This window comes from Triticum aestivum, chromosome 6D (genome assembly GCF_018294505.1).
Source record: "Triticum aestivum cultivar Chinese Spring chromosome 6D, IWGSC CS RefSeq v2.1, whole genome shotgun sequence".
Taxonomy (NCBI): Eukaryota; Viridiplantae; Streptophyta; class Magnoliopsida; order Poales; family Poaceae; genus Triticum; species Triticum aestivum.
This window is the reverse complement of record NC_057811.1, coordinates 14,855,639-14,874,944: the sequence shown is the minus strand read 5'-3', so window position 1 is coordinate 14,874,944 and position 19,306 is coordinate 14,855,639. Positions and strand designations below refer to the sequence as shown.

At 42.9% G+C, this 19,306-nt stretch overlaps 1 protein-coding gene across 1 annotated transcript; it reads left to right on the top strand.

Annotated features, from left to right (window-relative positions):
• Positions 1 to 12,391: 12,391 nt before the first annotated feature.
• On the top strand, positions 12,392 to 14,024 carry LOC123142323 (uncharacterized). Its single transcript, XM_044561291.1, has 3 exons — positions 12,392 to 13,009; positions 13,107 to 13,847; positions 13,950 to 14,024. Exons 1-3 carry the CDS (start codon positions 12,392 to 12,394, stop codon positions 14,022 to 14,024), a joined length of 1,434 nt encoding a protein of 477 aa, XP_044417226.1.
• The last annotated feature ends 5,282 nt before the right edge of the window (positions 14,025 to 19,306 follow it).

Below are 19,306 nucleotides of genomic sequence, written 5' to 3'. Positions count from 1 at the left end.
ACCGGTACGCATGGCGGGCTTCTTCCGGTGATCTGCCCCGCCTTTGAAATGCTTGTCTTTCTTTCGACATTGATGGTTGGTCGGAAGAAATCGACGATGCCCCAGGTACACATTCTTCCTGCATTTGTCCAGGTATATACTTTCGGTGTCAGCTAAACAGTGCGTGCATGCGTGGTATCCCTTGTTTGTCTGTCCTAAAAGGTTACTGAGAGCAGGCCAATAATTTATGGTTACAAACAGCAACGCATGCAAGTCAAATTCCTCCTGTCTGTGCTCATCCCACACACGTACACCTTTTCCATCCCACAGCTGTAAAAGTTCTTCAACTAATAGCCTTAGGTACACATCAATGTCGTTGCTGGGTTGCTTAGGGCCTTGGATGAGAACTGGCATCATAATGAACTTCCGCTTCATGCACAGCCAAGGAGGAAGGTTATGGATACATAGTCACGGGCCAGGTGCTGTGATTGCTGCTTTGCTCCCCAAAAGGATTAATGCCATCCACGCTTAAACCAAACCATAGGTTCCTTGTGTCACCTGCAAACTCCTTCTAGTACTTTCTCTCGATTTTTCTCCACTGCGACCAGTCAGCGGGTGCTCTCAACTTTTTCCGTCTTTCTTATGGTCCTCTCCGTGCCATCGCATCAACTTCGCATGCTCATTGTTTCTGAACAGACGTTTCAACCGTGGTATTATAGGAGCATACCACATCAGCTTGGCAGGAACCCTCTTCCTGGGGCACTCGCCGTCAACATCACCAGGGTCATCTCGTCTAATCTTATACCGCAATGCACCGCATACCGGGCATGCATTCAAATCCTCACACGCACCGTGGTAGAGGATGCAGTCATTAGGGCATGCATGTATCTCCTGCACCTCCAATCCTAAAGGGCATACGACATTCTTTGCTGCGTACATACTGTCGGGCAATTCGTTATCCTTTGGAAGCTTCTTCTTCAATATTTTCAGTAGCTTCTCAAATCCTTTGTTAGGCACAGCATTCTCTGCCTTCCACTGCAGCAATTCCAGTACGATTCCGAGCTTTGTGTTGCCATCTTCGCAATTGGGGTACAACCCTTTTTTGTGATCCTCTAACATGCGATCGAACATCAGCTTCTCCTTGTCACTTTCGCACTGTCTCTTTGCATCAACAATGACCCAGCGGAGATCATCATTGGGCACATCGCCCGGTTCCTCTTGTTCTTCAGCTTCCCCCGTTGCAGCATCACCGTATTCAGGGGGCACATAGTTGTCATCGTCCTCTTCTTCTTCGCTGTCTTCCATCATAACCCCTATTTCTCAGTGCTTCGTCGAAACATTATAGTGTGGCATGAAACCCTTATAAAGAAGGTGGGTGTGAAGGATTTTCTTGTCAGAGTAAGACCTCGTATTCCCACAATTAGGGCATGGACAACACATAAAACCATTCTGCTTGTTTGCCTCAGCCACTTCGAGAAAATTATGCACGCCCTTAATGTACTCGGAGGTGTGTCTGTCACCGTACATCCTTTGCCGGTTCATCTGCGTTCATTATATATAATTAAGTGTGTCAAAAACCATTACAGAACATCATGAATAGATAAGTGACCAAATTAATAGAAGTTCATCATCTCATTAAACCCAAAGTACATACATAGTTCTCCAGAACATCTAATTAAACCATACATTGAAACTATGTAAATCATTTCAATGCAACAACAAATGCGATCATAATCGCAACCAACGTAACAATTAATCCAACAACATAATGATACCAAGCCTCGGTACGAATGGCATATTTTCTAATCCTTCTAATCTTCAAGCGCATTGCATCCATCTTGATCTTGTGATCATCGACGACATCCGCAACATGCAACTCCAATATCATGTTCTCCTCCTCAATTTTTATTAACTTTTCCTTCAAATAATTGTTTTCTTCTTCAACTAAATTTAACCTCTCGACAATAGGGTCGGTTGGAATTTTCGGTTCACATACCTCCTAGTTAAAAAGATCTATGTCACGTTGGTCGGCATAATTGTCATAAACAGTAAATGAACCAAATAGTTATAAAATATAATATATACCACATCCGAATCATAGACAGGACGAGGGCCGACGGAGGCGATACCAAAACCATCGCACTATATAATAACAAACAATAATAAAAGTAAGAAAATTATACAAGTATCTATCTAAATCATACAGGTAAGAATTTTTTTTCTTTTAGAAAGAAGATAAGAACAAGAGGCTCACCATGGTGGTGCTGGCGACGAGATTGGCGCGGGCGATCGACAGCGGTGAAGACGGGGACGTGACGTGACGGACAGCTAAACCTAGACAAATCTTGAGGAAAATGGAGCTTGGAGGTCGAGGTTGGAGAGGAGAAAGCTTAAGTAGTGTGGCTCGGGCATTTCATCGAACACCTCATGTGCATAGGAGGTGAGCTAGAGCACCTAAAAGCCTTCCCTCGCCGGCCAGAAAAAAATAGAGCAATGGAGTGCTCTGCTCGCGGGCGAGCGGCAAAAAAATAGAGCAATATAGCAATAGAGCAATGAACTCCAGTCCGTGCCTGGAACCGAGACTAAAAGCACACCTTTGGTCCCGGTTCCAGCCACGAACCGGGACCAATGATTGCGGGCCAGGAGCGAGGCCCATTGGTCCCGGTTCGTGTCTGGAACCGGGACCAATGAGGGCAGACGAACCGGGACTAATGCCCTATGAGGCCCGGCCGGCCCCCTGGGCTCACGAACCGGGACCTATGCCCCCATTGGTCCCGGTTCGTGACTGAACCGGGACTAATGGGCTGGCCAGGCCTGGACCAAAGCCCTATTTTCTACAAGTGAAGTTGTATTTCCTTAGTAGCAGTTCTAACTGTCTCTTCTATACCTTGTAGACCAAAATGAAATAATTAGGACACTACGGAACTGGAGTTCTACCACTATATGTATCTTTACTGTCTGCGACCAAGATGTGTGTTTTCTCCCGTTTGTATATTTATTTGTATCGTGTGATCCACTTGCGTAGTGATGGCATGCTTGCTCTACTTGTTCTGTATGGTATTTGTGGAATTGGTCTTGTTGCTCACCCTTGCCGAAATCTGTTTCAGTTAACGATGTGTATGTAGCTCTTGAGGATAAATGTTTTCTGCTACACATGGTGGTAAGAGAATAGAGTCCTGACTCCTGAACAAGCTGTAAGCTCAAGTAAATGCATCTTACATACCAGTAGGTATGAGAATGATGTGTTGCTGAACTCAATTAGCAAGTATTAAGGGAACCGCAAGGTTGATACACTCTGCCAGTATTAATTGATGCCTGATGTTTTTATTGCAAGGACGAACCAAATACAGTTGACATTCAGTAACAAACATGCTGTTTCTGAAGCTGTGTTGCCATCCGAGGGGATGTCGTTCCTTGCAAGCAAGGTAAGCTGGTGTGACATAAGGAATGCACATAGAGCATCAGTAATACTTGAAAATAGGTGTGACAAGACAAGTTGCCATTTAGAATCTGTATATATATGCATGAGGCAGTTGATCTGTATATATAACATGACAAGTTGCCATTTAGAATCTCCATTCAGAAAACTATGGAGAACATACGATTGAAAGAATTGATGGGCCAGTACTCCCTTTGTTTTCAGCTAGGGCGCAAGAGTAAATCCTCTTTGGTATTCTGAGTTCTTAATTAAGTTGTCGTTCCCTGCAAGGGTGCAAGTGGCCAGGAATGCATGCTTCAGACAAAGTAACTTGAAATGTATATGTACCCGTAGGTTGGATGATGAAGCTGTGGAGAATAAAGATCAGGGAGCATCCGTAACAAGGATGCGTGCATGCATGCCCAGAACATGAGTGCCTGCAGTTTCTTCACTTCTTCACGCTGCACTTTTTTTTGGAAAAGGAGGATGACCCCCGGCCTCTGCATCTGAAAGATACGTGCGGCCATTTTATTAATTATTTTTGAGGACCTTACAAAGTAGAACAACAATATGCCTGAATCCGCCATCTTGGCAACATCTGCGGTTACTCCTATCTAAATGATTAAAGGGTGCAAGTTGGGCCACATATCCAGACCTCTCACCTAAGCCTAACATCTAAAGCCGGAGGCCCCGACCAAGCCATCTGCCAGGTCTGGGGCTCAAACCGGTCCGACACACTCACATGTGTCGTCGCCGCCGTCTTCCACTGGTCCATCTTCAGAGCAGATTGAGGTGACAACCTTGGCATGTCCTCCGCCATCAACGCCACCACGACGCCAAACGACGACCTCCACCTACGCGAGCCTTGGCATTTTCCTCCACCATTGACGCCACCACGACGCTGGCCGACGACCTCCACCTAAGCGAGTCCATCTGAAAGCAACGGACGTAAATCCATGCTAGGATAGGGCCGCACCACCGCCGTCGCCCACCACCCACAAGCGCCACCCAGCCCCAAGGTTCCCAAAGCGGCGCCTTCAAGAAGGAAACAGTGCCTTCACGCTGCACATGAGCAGAACTAATCTGCCATTTCCCTTGCTAGCAGCCTTAACAAAGCATTCATTGCTACTTTGCAAGTCTCATCATCATCAGTTCATCGCCACAAGCAAAGAGCTAGCACACCAGATATTCCCGAAAGCAACAAAAAATTGTGATTTTATTATTATTCTTTGCATTAACGAACATCAAATTGGCTTTCACTAGACACTGCTAAAATGTACTGACTGAGTTATTTCATACTCTGCATTAACAAAGTAAGCAAGGAAATCAATATAAAATACCACTCCATATTAGATATAGCCTTACCAAAACTAGGAGAGAGATAATTGATATGCTATAGCCGATGAGAGGAACTGATACATCAGTCAAAACAAGTAAAAACATACTCTAAAGAAGTTTCAGTTTCAACAGGTCCCTAGTAAACAAACTATCACACATGCATGCAGTAACATGCAACTTGCTTCAGATATAGGTACTCGGGGGAACCAATTCACAATTCACAGATATGTATATTGAGAGCATAAAAGTGTTGAGAATTATAAAGTGTGGGTGCAGAAAAATACTTATATTAACAAATCATGATTGCATTATTAAGAAATAACCTACCAATGGTAGCTGATCAATGTATGGGTCACTTCCTTGTTCCATAAGCCAATTTATTGGTGATTCAAGACTGGAATTACTTTGACTGGAAGTACTTGATAAGATCAATGGATTATTTTCTCCAGTTCATTCAGCTATATATAGAAGAAAAACAAATGTATACAAGAAAAGCGCTGGCATAGCATTGCTATTAAATCACTTACTCAAACAATATGATGGTTCAGTAGCTAGTACAAATTTGATTGGTGAGACCAGAGAACCAAATAGATGACTTGCGAAAAGAAAAACATTTTGAATATCGGGTATAAGACATTTACCACCCAAAGCTTAATGATTTATTAATTGGGGAAAGAGTCCATCTATCCTTAATTTTCAATGTATCTGCCTCTTCAACAGCGCTGATAATTCTGCCTAGGAAAAGATTTTCATGGCTTGTAACCTATGGGACAAGTCAACCTCAAATAGCAAGGAGGGGTTCAGGTGTTGCCTACGTAGTTCCTTTGTCTCTAAGTCAAGGACCATGAGCACACAGCGTTCGTGATGTATCCGCAACATCACCACATCGTTCCTCTCCCCCGAACGCTCGAACTGAATCATCACATTACCAAGAGGAACGTTGGGTTCCAACAACCGCAGCTTCTCCTCCATGTCGATCGCGGCCTCCCGCTCCCAACCATGGCCACCAGGTAGTTGTATCCACATGGTAATCATGAACACATCAGCCACGAGGAACCACATCCTCAGGTGACGCTTGACTGGTTTGTTGTTCGTGGGCATGACTGGGAGCTCCACCGTGCTTGGAGTACAACGGCGTCATGTTGCTCATCGTAGTGATTCCCTAAGGGGGCGCCAAAGTGTTCAGTGACAGGACCCCAGCTGACATTGCCGTTGTCGGACAGTGCGGCTGTCTGGATTCTCATGGAGTTTGTGCCCTTGAACCGGCACCAGGCCCGGTGGGCGAAGAATAGCAGGAAGGAGGAGCCGCTTATGCCATCTGCAGCAATGAGTAGAACGCACGGTTGACAACAGCATCCAATACAAGACCTGTCAAAGGAGATGCCCGGCGGTGTGGAGAGGAAGGCGCGGTCGCCGGTCATTGGGTCGTACACGCACAGATCGGAGTTTCTGTGCTCATGGACATGGTGGCGGCGGACGAGGACGATGAGGCCGCCGCGCGACGTCACATGGTCGTACCGGCCGAGGAGGTCGTCGGCGGCACTGCATGCCACGAAGGGGGTGAGGTGCTTGTCGAATGAAGGAAGGGTCCGCGATTTCGCGGCGGGGGGACTTGTTGGTGGCGGCACAACGGACAATGGTTCTGGGGTCAGAGCGCGCGGCTATCACCAGCATAATGTCCGCCGGTAGCATCCGCGACGCCGGCTGCGCGCGAGTGTTGTTTTTCCGTTGCTCTGTTTTCTTGGTGCCATTGGGGCTGTGAATCAAACTTCTCATAGTATTCAATGCACTTTATATGATAGTTTTTTGTTATACCCATCTTGGATAATCATCATATTACTACTAATTTTATAGCCAAAACAAATTACCATACTGTTCTAAAAGACTCTAAAAAATATATAAGTGAAGCATGAGAGATCAATAATTTCTATAAAATAAAACCACCACCGCGCTCTAAAAAGATATAAGTGAAGCATTAGAGCAAAATTATCTAACTCAAAAGATATAAGTGAAGCACATAGAGTATTCTAATAAATTCCGATTCATGCGTGTTTCTCCAAAAGATATGTACAGCAAGGATGATTGTGGTAAACTAAAAAGCAAAGACTCAAATTATACAAGATGCTCCAAGCAAAACACATATCATGTGATGAATAAAAATATAGCCTCAAGTAAAGTTACCGATAGACGAAGACGAAAGAGGGGATGCCTTCCAGGGCATCCCAAGCTTAGGCTTTTGGTTGTACTTGAATTTAACATTGGGGTGCCTTGGGCATCCCCAAGCTTAGGCTCTTGGCACTCCTTATTCCAAAATCCATCAAATCTTTACTCAAAACTTAAAAACTTCACAACACAAAATTTAAACAGAAAATCTCATGAGCTCCGTTAGTATAAGAAAACAAACCACCACTTTAAGGTACTGTAATGAAATCATTCTTTATTTATATTGATGTTAAACCTACTATACTCCAACTTCTCAATGGTTCACACCCCCCGATACTACTCATAGATTCCTCAAAATAAGCAAACAACACACGAGAAAACAGAATCTGTCAAAACAGAACAGTCTGAAGCAATCTGTATCAAACAAATACTTCTGGAACTCCAAAAATTCTGAAATAAATTGGTGAACGTGAGGAATTTGTCTAGTAATCATATGCAAAAAGAATCAACCTAAAACCACTCTCCAGTAAGAAGTGGCATCTAAGCGCAAAAGTTTCTGTTTTTTACAGCAAGATTGCAAAGGTTTCACCCATGTCTTCCCAAAGGTTCTACTTGGCACAAACACTAATTAAAACATAAAACCACATCTAAACAGAGGCTAGATGAATTATTTATTACTAAACATGAACAAAAAGCAAAGAACAAAAATAAAATTGGGTTGCCTCCCAACAAGCGCTATCGTTTAACGCCCTAGCTAGGCATAAAGCAAAAATAGATTTAGGTATTGCCATAATAATGATAGGGCAAATCGCGAAAACTCATCTCATATTCCCTACGTTCGGCAGAAAGCTTTCTCTGCGGCAGGCAAAAGTAATCAAAAGGGCAAAATTTAATGGGACAAAAGTCCCCAAGATCAAGCTCGGGAGGTATTGGTTCCTCCTTTGGCCCCTCATATTGCACAACCAATTCATCATTACAAGCATTCTTTTGCCAAAAAGTCATGAGCCTTTGTTCACGAGAAAAACCAAACACGTTGTTATGAATAGCAAAATTATCATTAAGTTAAGAAATCCTATCAACTAGAACATCGGTAGGAACCTTCTTTATAAGGTTTTCATTATAAGCAACATGATCTAAAGATCGTAAACGCATTATGTCTTCTTGATTAAAAAGGATAGCTTTTATGGGAGGACAGCCAGCATCCACCTTGGTATGTCTTGACTTGAGCATAAATCTCTCCGGCAACGGCGCCAGAAATCCTTCTTGCTACCTCTTGAGCATACGTTGGTTTTCCTTGAAGAGGGAAGGGTGATGCAGCAAAGTAGCGTAAGTATTTCTCTCAGTTTTTGAGAACCAAGGTATCAATCCAGTAGGAGATTACACGAAAGTCACCTAGTACTTGCACAAACAATCAAGAACCTTGCAACCAATGCGATAAAGGGGTTGTCAATCCCTTCACGGTCACTCACAAAAGTGAGATCTAAAAAAGATAGTAAAGTAATATTTTTTGGTATTTTTGTTGTATAGATTGGAAAGTAAAGATTGCAAAATAAAATAAATAGGAAACTAGAATTATAGATTGGAAACTTATATAATGTAAAATAGACCCGGTGGCCATAGGTTTCACTTGTGGCTTCTCTCATGATAGCATATATTACGGTGGGTGAACAAATTACTGCCGAGCAATTGATAGAAAAACGCATAGTTATGAGAATATCTACGCAATGATCATGAATATAGGCATCACGTCCGTGTCAAGTAGAATGAAACGATTTTACATCTACTACTATTACTCCACACATCGACCGCTATCTAGCATGCATCTAGAGTATTAAGTTGATAAGAACAGAGTAATGCATTAAGCAAGAGGACATGATGTAGAGGGATAAACTCAAACAATATGATATAAACCCCATCTTTTTATCCTCGATGGCAACAATACAATACGTGCCTTGCTGCCCCTACTGTCACTGGGAAAGGACACCGCAAGATTGAATCCAAAGCTAAGCACTTCTTCTATTGCAAGAAAGATCAATCTAGTAGGCCAAACTAAACCGATAATTCGAAGAGACTTGCAAAGATATCAAATCATGCATATAAGAATTCAGAGAAGAACCAAATATTATTCATAGGTAATCTTTATCATAAATCCGCAATTCATCGGATCTCGACAAACACACCGCAAAAAATATTACATCGAATAGATCTCCAAGAACATCGAGGAGAACTTTGTATTGAGAATCAAAGCAAGAGAAGAAGGCATCGAGCTAATAACTATGGAACCGAAGGTCTGTGGTAAACTACTCACGCTTCATTGGAGAGGCTATGGTGTGGTTGTAGAAGTCCTCCGTGATTGATTCCCCCTCCGGCAGATCACCAGAAAAGGCCCCAAGATGGGATCTCACGGGTACAGAAAGTTGGCCCGGTGGAAAAGTGGTTTCGTGGCTCCCCCTGATGTTTTTCTTGTACAAGAGTATATATATAGGCGAAAGAAGTATGTCGGTGGAGCTCCGTGGGGCCCACGAGGGTGGGGGGCGCCAACCCCCCTGGGCGCGCCCTCCTGCCTTGTGGCCGCCTCGCGGAGTTTCAGACTTCAACTCCAAGTCTTCTGGATTGCGTTTCTTCCAAGAAAGATCCTCGCGAAGGTTTCATTCCGTTTGGTATTCCTTTTCTGCAAAACACTGAAATAGGCAAAAAAACAGAAACTGGCACTGCGCCTTCGGTTAATAGGTTAGTCCCAAAAATAATATGAAAGAGCATATTAAAGCCCATTAAACATCCAAGACAGATAATATAATAGCATGGAACAATCAAAAATTATAGATACGTTAGAGACGTATCACTTGTGTGCTATCAAACGTCATAATGTAACTGGGTGATCATAAATGTGCTCTACAGGTATCTCCGAAGGTGTCTGTTGGGTTGGCATGAATCGAGACTGGGATTTGTTACTCCGTATGACGGAGAGGTATCTCTGGGCCCTCTCGGTAATACAACATCACAAGAAGCTTGATAGCACAGTGACTAAGGAGTTAGTTACGGGATGATGTATTACGAAACGAGTAAAGAGACATGCCAGTAACTAGATTGAACTAGGTATGGAGATACCTACGATCGAATCTCGGGCAAGTAACATACCGATGGACAAAAGGAACTACGTATGTTGTCATAAAGGTTCGACCGATAAAGATCTTCATAGAATATGTAGGAACCAATATGGGTATCCAGGTCCCGCTATTGATTATTGAATGGAGAAGCGTTTCGGTCATCTTTACATCATTCTCGAACCCGTAAGGTTCGCACGCTTAATGTTCATTGACGATATAGTATTATATGAGTTATGTATGATGGTGACCGAATATTGTTCGGAGTCCTGGATGAGATCATGGACATGACAAGGAGCTCCGGAACAGTCCGGAGGTAAACATTGATATATGGTATAATAGTGTTTGGTCTCCGAAAGGGTTCCGGAATTCACCGAAAGGGGTTTCAGATGTTTTCCGAAATGTTCGGGCACTAGAACACTTTATTTAGGCCATGGGTAAAGCCCACGGCGCCTTTGGTAAGTGCAAAAGGCATTTTTCCGGAGGCCAGGGGCTAGACGCAAGGGTCCTTGGCATCTAGGTCCAGACGCCGGGAACCCTGGCGTCTGGTCCTGGAGTCCGAGTAGGACTCTTGCCTTTCGGGCCAAACCAACTTTGAGGAGGCTTTTACTCCAAGTTTCGACCCGAGGGCTCAACATATAAATACAGGGGCAGGGCTAGCACCCAAGACAAATCAAGATTCACCAAGCCGTGTGCCAGCAACCCCGTCCCCTCTAGTTTATCCTCCGTCTAGTTTCTTTAGTGTTTGGCGAAGCCCTGTGGAGATTGTTTTTCATCACCTACCGTCACCACGCTGTCGTGCTACCGGAACTCATCTACTACTTCGCCCCTCTTGCTGGATCGAGAAGGCGAGGACGTCATCTTGCTGAACGTGTGCTGAACGCGGAGATGCCGTACGTTCGGCACTTGATCGAGACGGATCGTGAAGGTGTACGACTACATCAACTGCGTGGATAAACGCTTTCATTTAGCGATCTTTAAGGATATGGAGATGCTCTCCCCCTCTCAAAGCTATGCATCTTCATGGATACATCTTGCGTGTGCGTAGATTTTTTTATATTTTCCATGCAACGTTCTCCAACACCCTTCACTTCACCCTGTTCGGTTCCGCACACCCTATTCACCCTATGTAGCACCAGTTACAGCCTGATTTGAAACTGGCGCACACCATGTCCCCCTTTGAAAGATTTGTTGGGCTGGCCCATCAACGGAAGCAGTTATCCATGAAGCTCCGAACAGATTCTAAAAAATAAGAAAATGAAATTCCCAACCGGTTTTCAGAAGCTTCCTTCCTGCTTCTTTTCGATCTAGTTTTTATTCGGCATGCTTTCTGTCTGGTTTTTATTCTTTCTATTTTGATTTCTTTCTATTTTGATTTCTTTTAGTTTTAGTTTTCATTTCCATTTTCTACTTTCTATTATTCCAAGTGCATGAACTAGTTTTCAATTCTGGAACCTTTTGAAACTCTCTATTTTTTCCAAATATACCATTTCAATTTTCAAATTCGTGAACATTTTTCAATTTCATGAACTTTTTTCATTCAATTTATTTTCATATTTTATGAAGATTTCAGAAAATAATTTTTTTTCGAAATTTATAAAAAAATTGAAATTCATTATTTTTTCCAATAAATTCCATTATCATTGTAATTTTCGTGAACTTTTTCCTGTTCTTTTTTCTTTCTTTCCTTTTTTATTATATTTTTCATTTTAAAAATGCGTGAAGTTTTAAAATTTTTTGTGAAACTTTTTCGGCGAATTCATGAACTTCTATAAATCTGTGAACAAATTTTCCAATTTTTTGGAATAATTCCTCAAAATCATGTTTTTTTACATAGGATTTAAGCGGTTTCTCACTCCTGACGAAAATATTACTACAAGGTGGATGGACCAAAAATTCGCAGAAACGGACCTTTCTTTATTAGTAGGTGCTGATACGTACTCATTTTTCTATAACCACATTGTTCATCATTTGTTTATTTCATTCTCGCCAATTTAGTGTTATGGGTATGATATATTACAGACTTTAATTTGTCAATTTGTTTATTAAAAATTCCTTCTGCAACACACAGGGTGTTTTCTAACTTTATTTTCCACAATATAGCTTCCACTCGTGAACTGTTACTGCTCCCTCAAAGTAAAAACTAATTGTCAACTCATGGTCGTGGGCATGCAGTTTTTGATGAGAAATAACTTTCCGCTGGGAAACGTAGGAGACTCTTCGTGCGGAGCTTCTAGCACGCTTCACATTCCACGTTGATCAGGAATAAATTGTACCCAGACCAACAGGCCACACAGTGGATATTTAAGGACTACCTAAGCGTCCTCTTAAGCGATATATCTTCCTCACCAATTTGTGGTAGAGGCTGCACAACTCCAAGCTAGGTGCCATGTTGAGCAATGGCGGACAAACTGTTTCTGTTAAGCTGTTCATCGACAAGGAGAAGAAGAGGGTTCTCTTTGCAGAATCTGACAAGGATTTCGTTGACATCCTCTTCAGTTTCCTTACTCTGCCTCTCGGCGCCATCGCTCGTCTCTTCAAGAAGCAATCGCAGATGGGATGCCTTGATGAGCTTTACAAGAGCGTGGATGCTCTGGGGGCAGAGCACTTCCAGACCACGGTTTGCAAAACAATGCTTCTTAGTCCTGTTAATGCTGCCGCGTTTCATTGCGATCGACTTAAAGTCAAAGTCGACGATGCCAATAGAAGAGTATTTTACGTAAGCACAAGCAAAAACTGTATGAACTTCAGCCCAGTCGCTGGTGGTTGTTGCAGTTGTGGCAACTGGTCATGCCAAAGCTTCTGGGAATGTCCACAGGACGTTCTTGTAACTGTTGAAGGCAATGGTGACGGGTTATTCGTGAAAGGTGGACTGAAGTACATTGTCACGGATGATCTCCAAGTGAGTCCAGCCTCTACAAGTCTTGTGTTTTCCCTGTTCGATAGGTTTGGGCTCCAAGAGCAAGCCAAGATTGAGGAGACAATTCTTCATCTCAATGCCAACAAGGTTTTTCTCTGGCTATGTTTTTTGTTCTATTGCATTCCTGTTTTCTTCTAATCATACGTTTATGAGTTTCTGAACACCATCCTCATCTTCCATTCAGATCACGAGCCTGCTTAAGAGAGCACTGATGTCCAAGCAAGCTTTGACTTGGCTATGTTTTGAAGTTTCTGCGGCCTCACCAGGTGCTGTAAATATAGATAAGCAGCTCGGTAAGAAACAAGCTAATGAGACACCGTCTATGTTCACTGCAATCAAGATTAAACTGGTGCATACAAAGGATGAATCCTGCGTGCTGTATGCCGAAGTTGGAGAAGACTTTGTTGATATGATCTTTGGCCTCCTTTGCTTTCCACTGGGTTCTGTCACCAAGACTTTTGGTCAAATGCCTCCTAATGGGTGTATTAGTACTCTGTATGCGAGTGTCGATGGGAGCGCAAGGGGTTGCGTGAAACATGAGTGCCGACACATGCTCGTTAGCCCTCAGTTGGCACCCTTCTTCGGTTGCAGCAAAAACATACTGCAAGCAGATGAGCTACCACCAAGAAGCCTGGCTTTCGGCTGCTTGAGGTGCCTTCGTATCACAGCCACTACTGAAAAACCATGCAACTGCATATTGCAGCCGCACCTCGCACGTAAGCCAACATACGGAACTATCAACGAGATTAACCCAAAGTCAGAATACCCAAGAGCATATATCAAAGGAGGCCCAAGAAACTTCCTTGTGACCAACGATCTGCGTGTCATTCATTTCTCCTTGACAAACACTCTACAAATCTTGCGTGAAGCCAGGATTCCCAAGGAGAAGCTTGTGGAGAAAGAAATAGCACTCAACAAAACCCAGGTACCCCTGGGCTGTTTACTAAGCTGGAGGGCTAGCTCGCTGTTTATATCGTTTTTTGTTTCTAAGTTTTCACTGACTGATGTTCGTTTGCACTCTCACCAGGTCCTGAAATTAGTGAGAGTTGCACTGGTCACTCGCGATGCTCTTGGGAGCGTGCTCTTACCTTCCAAGGAGTAGAGGCATCGCCGTGGATCACTACTCTTCTGGGTTCTATCATGTGAAGCAGCTGGAAGATAAAGCGAAGAAGATATTATTTCTGTTGGTCTTATTTATTTCGTCCATGCAGGCATGTCTTGCCCATAATAAGTACTCATGTCTGGATGTGCCGATGGATTGGATCCAATGTGCTCGGCTTTTACGCACGCCAATTTTGTTAATGGCCATTTCATTTGCTTCGATGGCCGGCCTACAAATATTACTAAATGCGTTTGATTCATCTTGTTATAGCGGCCGTATAGTCGGACACAGACCTTTGGTTCCTGGTTGTATCTACACCCTATATTAAAAAAATAGTAATTCAACAAAAAGTCAAAAAGTTCTAACAATATATTTAAATAAAATTGACCTTTCATTTTACTTGTGAAAAATTCCAAAAATTGAAATCCCGCTTTGACTTCTATTAAAATGACAAATTTTTTGGCTAAAATAGTGTGAATAGTGACATATAATCGCAAATAATTTTTTTCTTTTTTGCCCTGAACTCGACGCTGGTTTTTTTCATGAAAACTTATATAATAGTGCAAAAGAAAGTCCATTTTATTGTAAAAAAATGTACTAAACTATTTTAACCTTTCTTTTAATTTTAAAAAATCCCATACAGGGTGTATATACAACCAGGTTCCGAAGTGTAGTGTGTTTCCCCCATATACTCTTCCTTTCTTTCGGTATTTGAACGAACGTCTTAGTATGTCTATCATGCGGAACAAATGAGTCGATCGAACGTCGATCAGAAGTTCATACAGGGAAGGATTATTAATGTAGGGTTTGTTCGATAGGATAGAGATTTTTTAGGGTACATCATACTACCTAATATGATGTGTAGTATTTAGCTGATCAAAGGGTCAATGTAGGCCAAGTCGGGATTTGTCTCAAGGACAGATTGGTAATTCTCTGTTGTAGGGATTAGTCACATCTATCTATATCTATGTATATCTATATATATCTATACTCCTACTAATTCATGACTCCCTACAAATTCACATAATAATTAGATTTTAAGAGATGTTAATCTGGTGGGACTGAATTATTACAGTTTAGATTGACTCATTGGAAAAAAATCAGGTATCTTTCCCATGACCCAATTCTCTCAACCTCTCCATAAAAAAAACCACTCAATCTCTCATGTCCCGTTTATCTCTCCAACGGGAAAAAAGCTGACATATCTCTCTCCCGTTACCCAATCTCTCATGTATCTCGAAGAAACTCTCACCTGAAAAATCTTCTCCGAGGCTTCATTTTGTATAGTAACTAGATCGTTGATGGCGCGTGTTGCAGCGCCCGTCCATTTTCAATGTTATATCTTATTGCCGGAAATTTACTTTTATGGCACATGGACCATCCACTTATCCAATAAAATGGAAAAAAATGTAGAGCATACGGAGATTAATTAATATGTAGCTTTATCAAACAATTCCAACCATATGTGATTCTCTTTGCGTGACACAGTATTGTACACAAAAGAGAGCAGTACCTAGAGGTCTTCGACGTCGACACAAAGATCGACGGAGTCCTTTTGGTTGCACAATGACACATTAAGTTGTCCGACTATTAAGTTATCACTGTGGAATTGCTCAGCTGGATCCTGTAACATAGCTGACCATCAGTTAAGCAACCTATTTTTTATGCCAGCACAACCTATTTTTGGTTGAGAGGTTGAAATACATACCTTCGCAATAAGTACTGACCAATATGAATAATGACATTGTTCACAGCCTACCAAAAGATGACACGTTTCTTCAGTTAATTGGGATATCCACCTAATAAATAAAGCACACATATGTGCTGGTTGTTAATAAAAAACATCATGCCACAAGTTCAAATTAAGAAATCTTTGACAGTTATGAGGACTTTACATTATTAAAATACCAGGTATCTCAAAATAAAATGTACAGCCAAACGGCGATTCATTATAACTATAGCACACCTTCACTCTGAATAGAAAAGATGATTAGTTAACTAACCTTGAGTGGAGAGCACCTTTGGCAGCGCAATAAGATCAGGCGCCGACGCGGATTACCAATCCATGGCCATGCCATTAGTTGGACATGCCACCATCCCAATTGACCACAAGTGACGCGAATGGTGAAGGGGGAGCGCCGGGGCCGATCAAGACGAGGGGATGCTGCTGCAGCTTCAAACCATTCCTTCTAATCAAATGGATTTTGCTTTGTTTTGAATGATGCACTGGGAATAACAGAAAGGAAGCCAAGATTTATTTTGCATAGCGGCCTTAATAAGCAAAACAATCTGTATTGCATGTACGCATAGTTCATGCCTAATTAGCATGAATAATGTACTGGAATTATCACTCCCCTACAGTATACAGCGGGCAAGAAACCACTGAGCACTAAACAAACTAAAAGTAGAAAGAGATAATAGAAGATATGAATAGCTAATACTATGGTGTAAAATGATTATTTCAGATTTACTGAACGCATTTCCACGTTGTAAATGATTTTTCTTGTATCTTGTAAATGAACAAAAAAAAAACCATTTCGTATTGCAGAAAGGGAATAACTGAAGAAGTCTATTGACACAGAAACAAAATAGAGTCAACTTCTAATATATATGCTGAGAAATATAGCAATGGATATTAAGTGCACAAAGTACAGATATTAAAGCTAGGGTTTCGTATTGTAGCTTCTCAGTACAAGATTAGGTGGTGGGACATTTGGTTACGATGGATCATTTCTACAAAACATACTCTGCCTCAGTTGTTAGAAAGTTAAGAACATGGCAAATAAGCATCAATTGTAACTGAAACGTGAATTGTACGCTTATGCTTGAGCAATTCTACCAATTTGGGGATTTAAATTGACATGATAATTTAATAAGTATTTCTCTCGCCCATCATTGCCATGCTCTATCATCGACACCTACCTTCGTCACCAGGCCCTGCAAAATCGAATGAACAACATATCACCACAGCCAAGACTCAATACAGGCGTTACGAATGGCATGCAAAAGCTAACCAAAACAAAAAATTGAACCACGGAAAATAGATGAACCAATAAAAAGGAGTATCGACAAAAAACTACCACATTTCACGTCATCGTCCCACAGAACTACCACATTTTGAAAAGTGACGGAAAACTCCAGATTAGTACTAATTTTGTGACAAAAAACTACCAAGTTGAGTTGATGACCGTTTTTATGATTTTAAACCTGTTTATGACATGCGGGACCCGCGTGTCAGAGCTGACGTGGCGACAAAGTCAACTCCGTTTAGTTTTTTACAGTCAAGTTGACTGACGGGCCCACACGTAAGCATCAACTTCTTCCTCCTTCTTTCTCTTTATGTGGCATTTCAACAAACACTTCATGTGCACACATGGGGACGAGCAGCAGTGCGTGGCCACTGGCCGCAGCCGCGGCCACAGGCGACGAGCAGCAGCAGAGGCTAGTACGGCCATGGGCAGCAGCTTGCCCCGCCGCCCCCACCCCTGCTGCTCCCCGGCGGCCCCTGCTGCCACGAGAAGCCGAGAATGGCGTCGTGCCCGCCTCCTGGTCAACAACGGAGGCGATCGACCCTGCGCTCGTTGTCGGAGGGCGAGGCGTGCATGCGGGTCATCGCGCTCAACGTCGACAACGGCGACGCCATGCACGCTGGCTTCCTCGAGTCGGTAGACCCATGAGGCGGCCTCGAGCGTGCAGGCGGCCGTCTTCCACCAGGGCTAGAGGAAGGGTGCGGCGGCCCAGTACTAGTAGACCTTGTAGGCGGCGGCGGTGAGGGAGCAGGGCAGGAGGAAGCAGGTGAGGACGCGAAATGAGTGGTTGAGCTGCGCGGTGTAGCCGGCGCGCATCTCGTCCGAGTCGTGGCGGAGATGGTCGATGTAGAGCAGGGGCGGAGGCTGACCAGGAGTAGCGAGCAGAGGGAGAGGAAGGCGAGCGTGACGGCCAGGGTGAGGGGCACCTACACCTGCCTGTCCAGGGGCCGCGGCAGCGAGGAAGCCTGGAGGGGTGAGGGCAATATGAGGTGCGACAACGAGCTCCTCTCACCGGATGATGCAAATGAGGTATTTGTTAAAATGCCAGAGAGAGGGAGACAGGAGGCAGAAGAATGATGTATGGGCCCCACCTGTAATAACGGTCAACGTAGCGGTCAAAATAAACGGAGTTGACTTACCCCACGTCAACTCTGACACGCAGGTCCCGCATGTCATAAATAGTTTTAAAATCATAAACGGTCATCAACCAACCGGGTAGTTTTTGTCACAAAATTAGTACTAATTTGGAGTTTTCATCTTGAATTGGTCGGAAGCGAGCTTCTGGACTAAGCCTCCTCCGCAAGTTATCCGTCGCGCATATTTAATCCCGGCTAATTCATCTTGAATTGGTCGGAAGCGAGCTTCTGGACTAAGCCTCCTCCGCAAGTTATCCGTCGCCTTCCGCACGGTATCCGATGCCTTCCGCTCAGAGGTGTGTCTCCGGATGTTCTCACAAACATAGTATCCACATAGATTGGTCCCCGGTGGCTGCTTATCCACATTAACTAACCTTCTAAAATCTAGCTCATGTTTGAATTCACCGACAATTTCTTCTGAGAACCGTCTCCAAACCCTACAGGGCAAAGAAAATTAAATGAACAAGGGAGTTATTAGTTACTTGATATTAGGAAATGAACGAAAGAGACCGATCTATAGAGCTCAAATGATTGAAAATAATTACTTTTGCAGCATTTTTCTCATGTCGGCCCAACGCTTTGAATCCGAATCCATAGAGTCCATGATTAGAACTCTGAAGGTGTGAATTTCAATATTTAGCAGAATCCAGTGGAACCTGCGGACACGTTACATGCACAGTCATGCATAACTCATCGATTAGACATACCATGCATGGAGTAAACAAAAGAGAATGGGCACAAGAGAGAAACACTCACCCAAAATGGTAAGGAAATAGAATACGACTTTTGAGTTGATGCTTTCTAAGAAACTTGTACAAGTCTTTCTCCACGTCTTCGGGGTGATTTTGTAACACATGTCCATTAACGATATGTGGGTCAATGAACCCAACATCATGGATGTTTCTTATTTTGCATTCCCAAATCTTCAATCTGCATAATAGCGTACGCAACAATATAGTTAGGACAATATATATATATATATATATATATATATATATATATATATATATATATATATATATAGTGCAGGCAATGAAGAACGAGATGAGGTAGAAATAAATCACTTACAGAACGTAGCAACTCAGCATAGATTTGTCGAGGTCGCGCAGATTGAACA

Bases quoted from the DNA above. Each gene is read 5' to 3' on its own strand.
- LOC123142323 (XM_044561291.1), top strand. From the start codon at position 12,392: ATGTTGAGCAATGGCGGACAAACTGTTTCTGTTAAGCTGTTCATCGAC. The intron at 13,010-13,106 runs GTTTTTCTCTGG...TCTTCCATTCAG, and splicing joins TTCATCTCAATGCCAACAAG to ATCACGAGCCTGCTTAAGAG. The intron at 13,848-13,949 runs GTACCCCTGGGC...CACTCTCACCAG, and splicing joins TAGCACTCAACAAAACCCAG to GTCCTGAAATTAGTGAGAGT.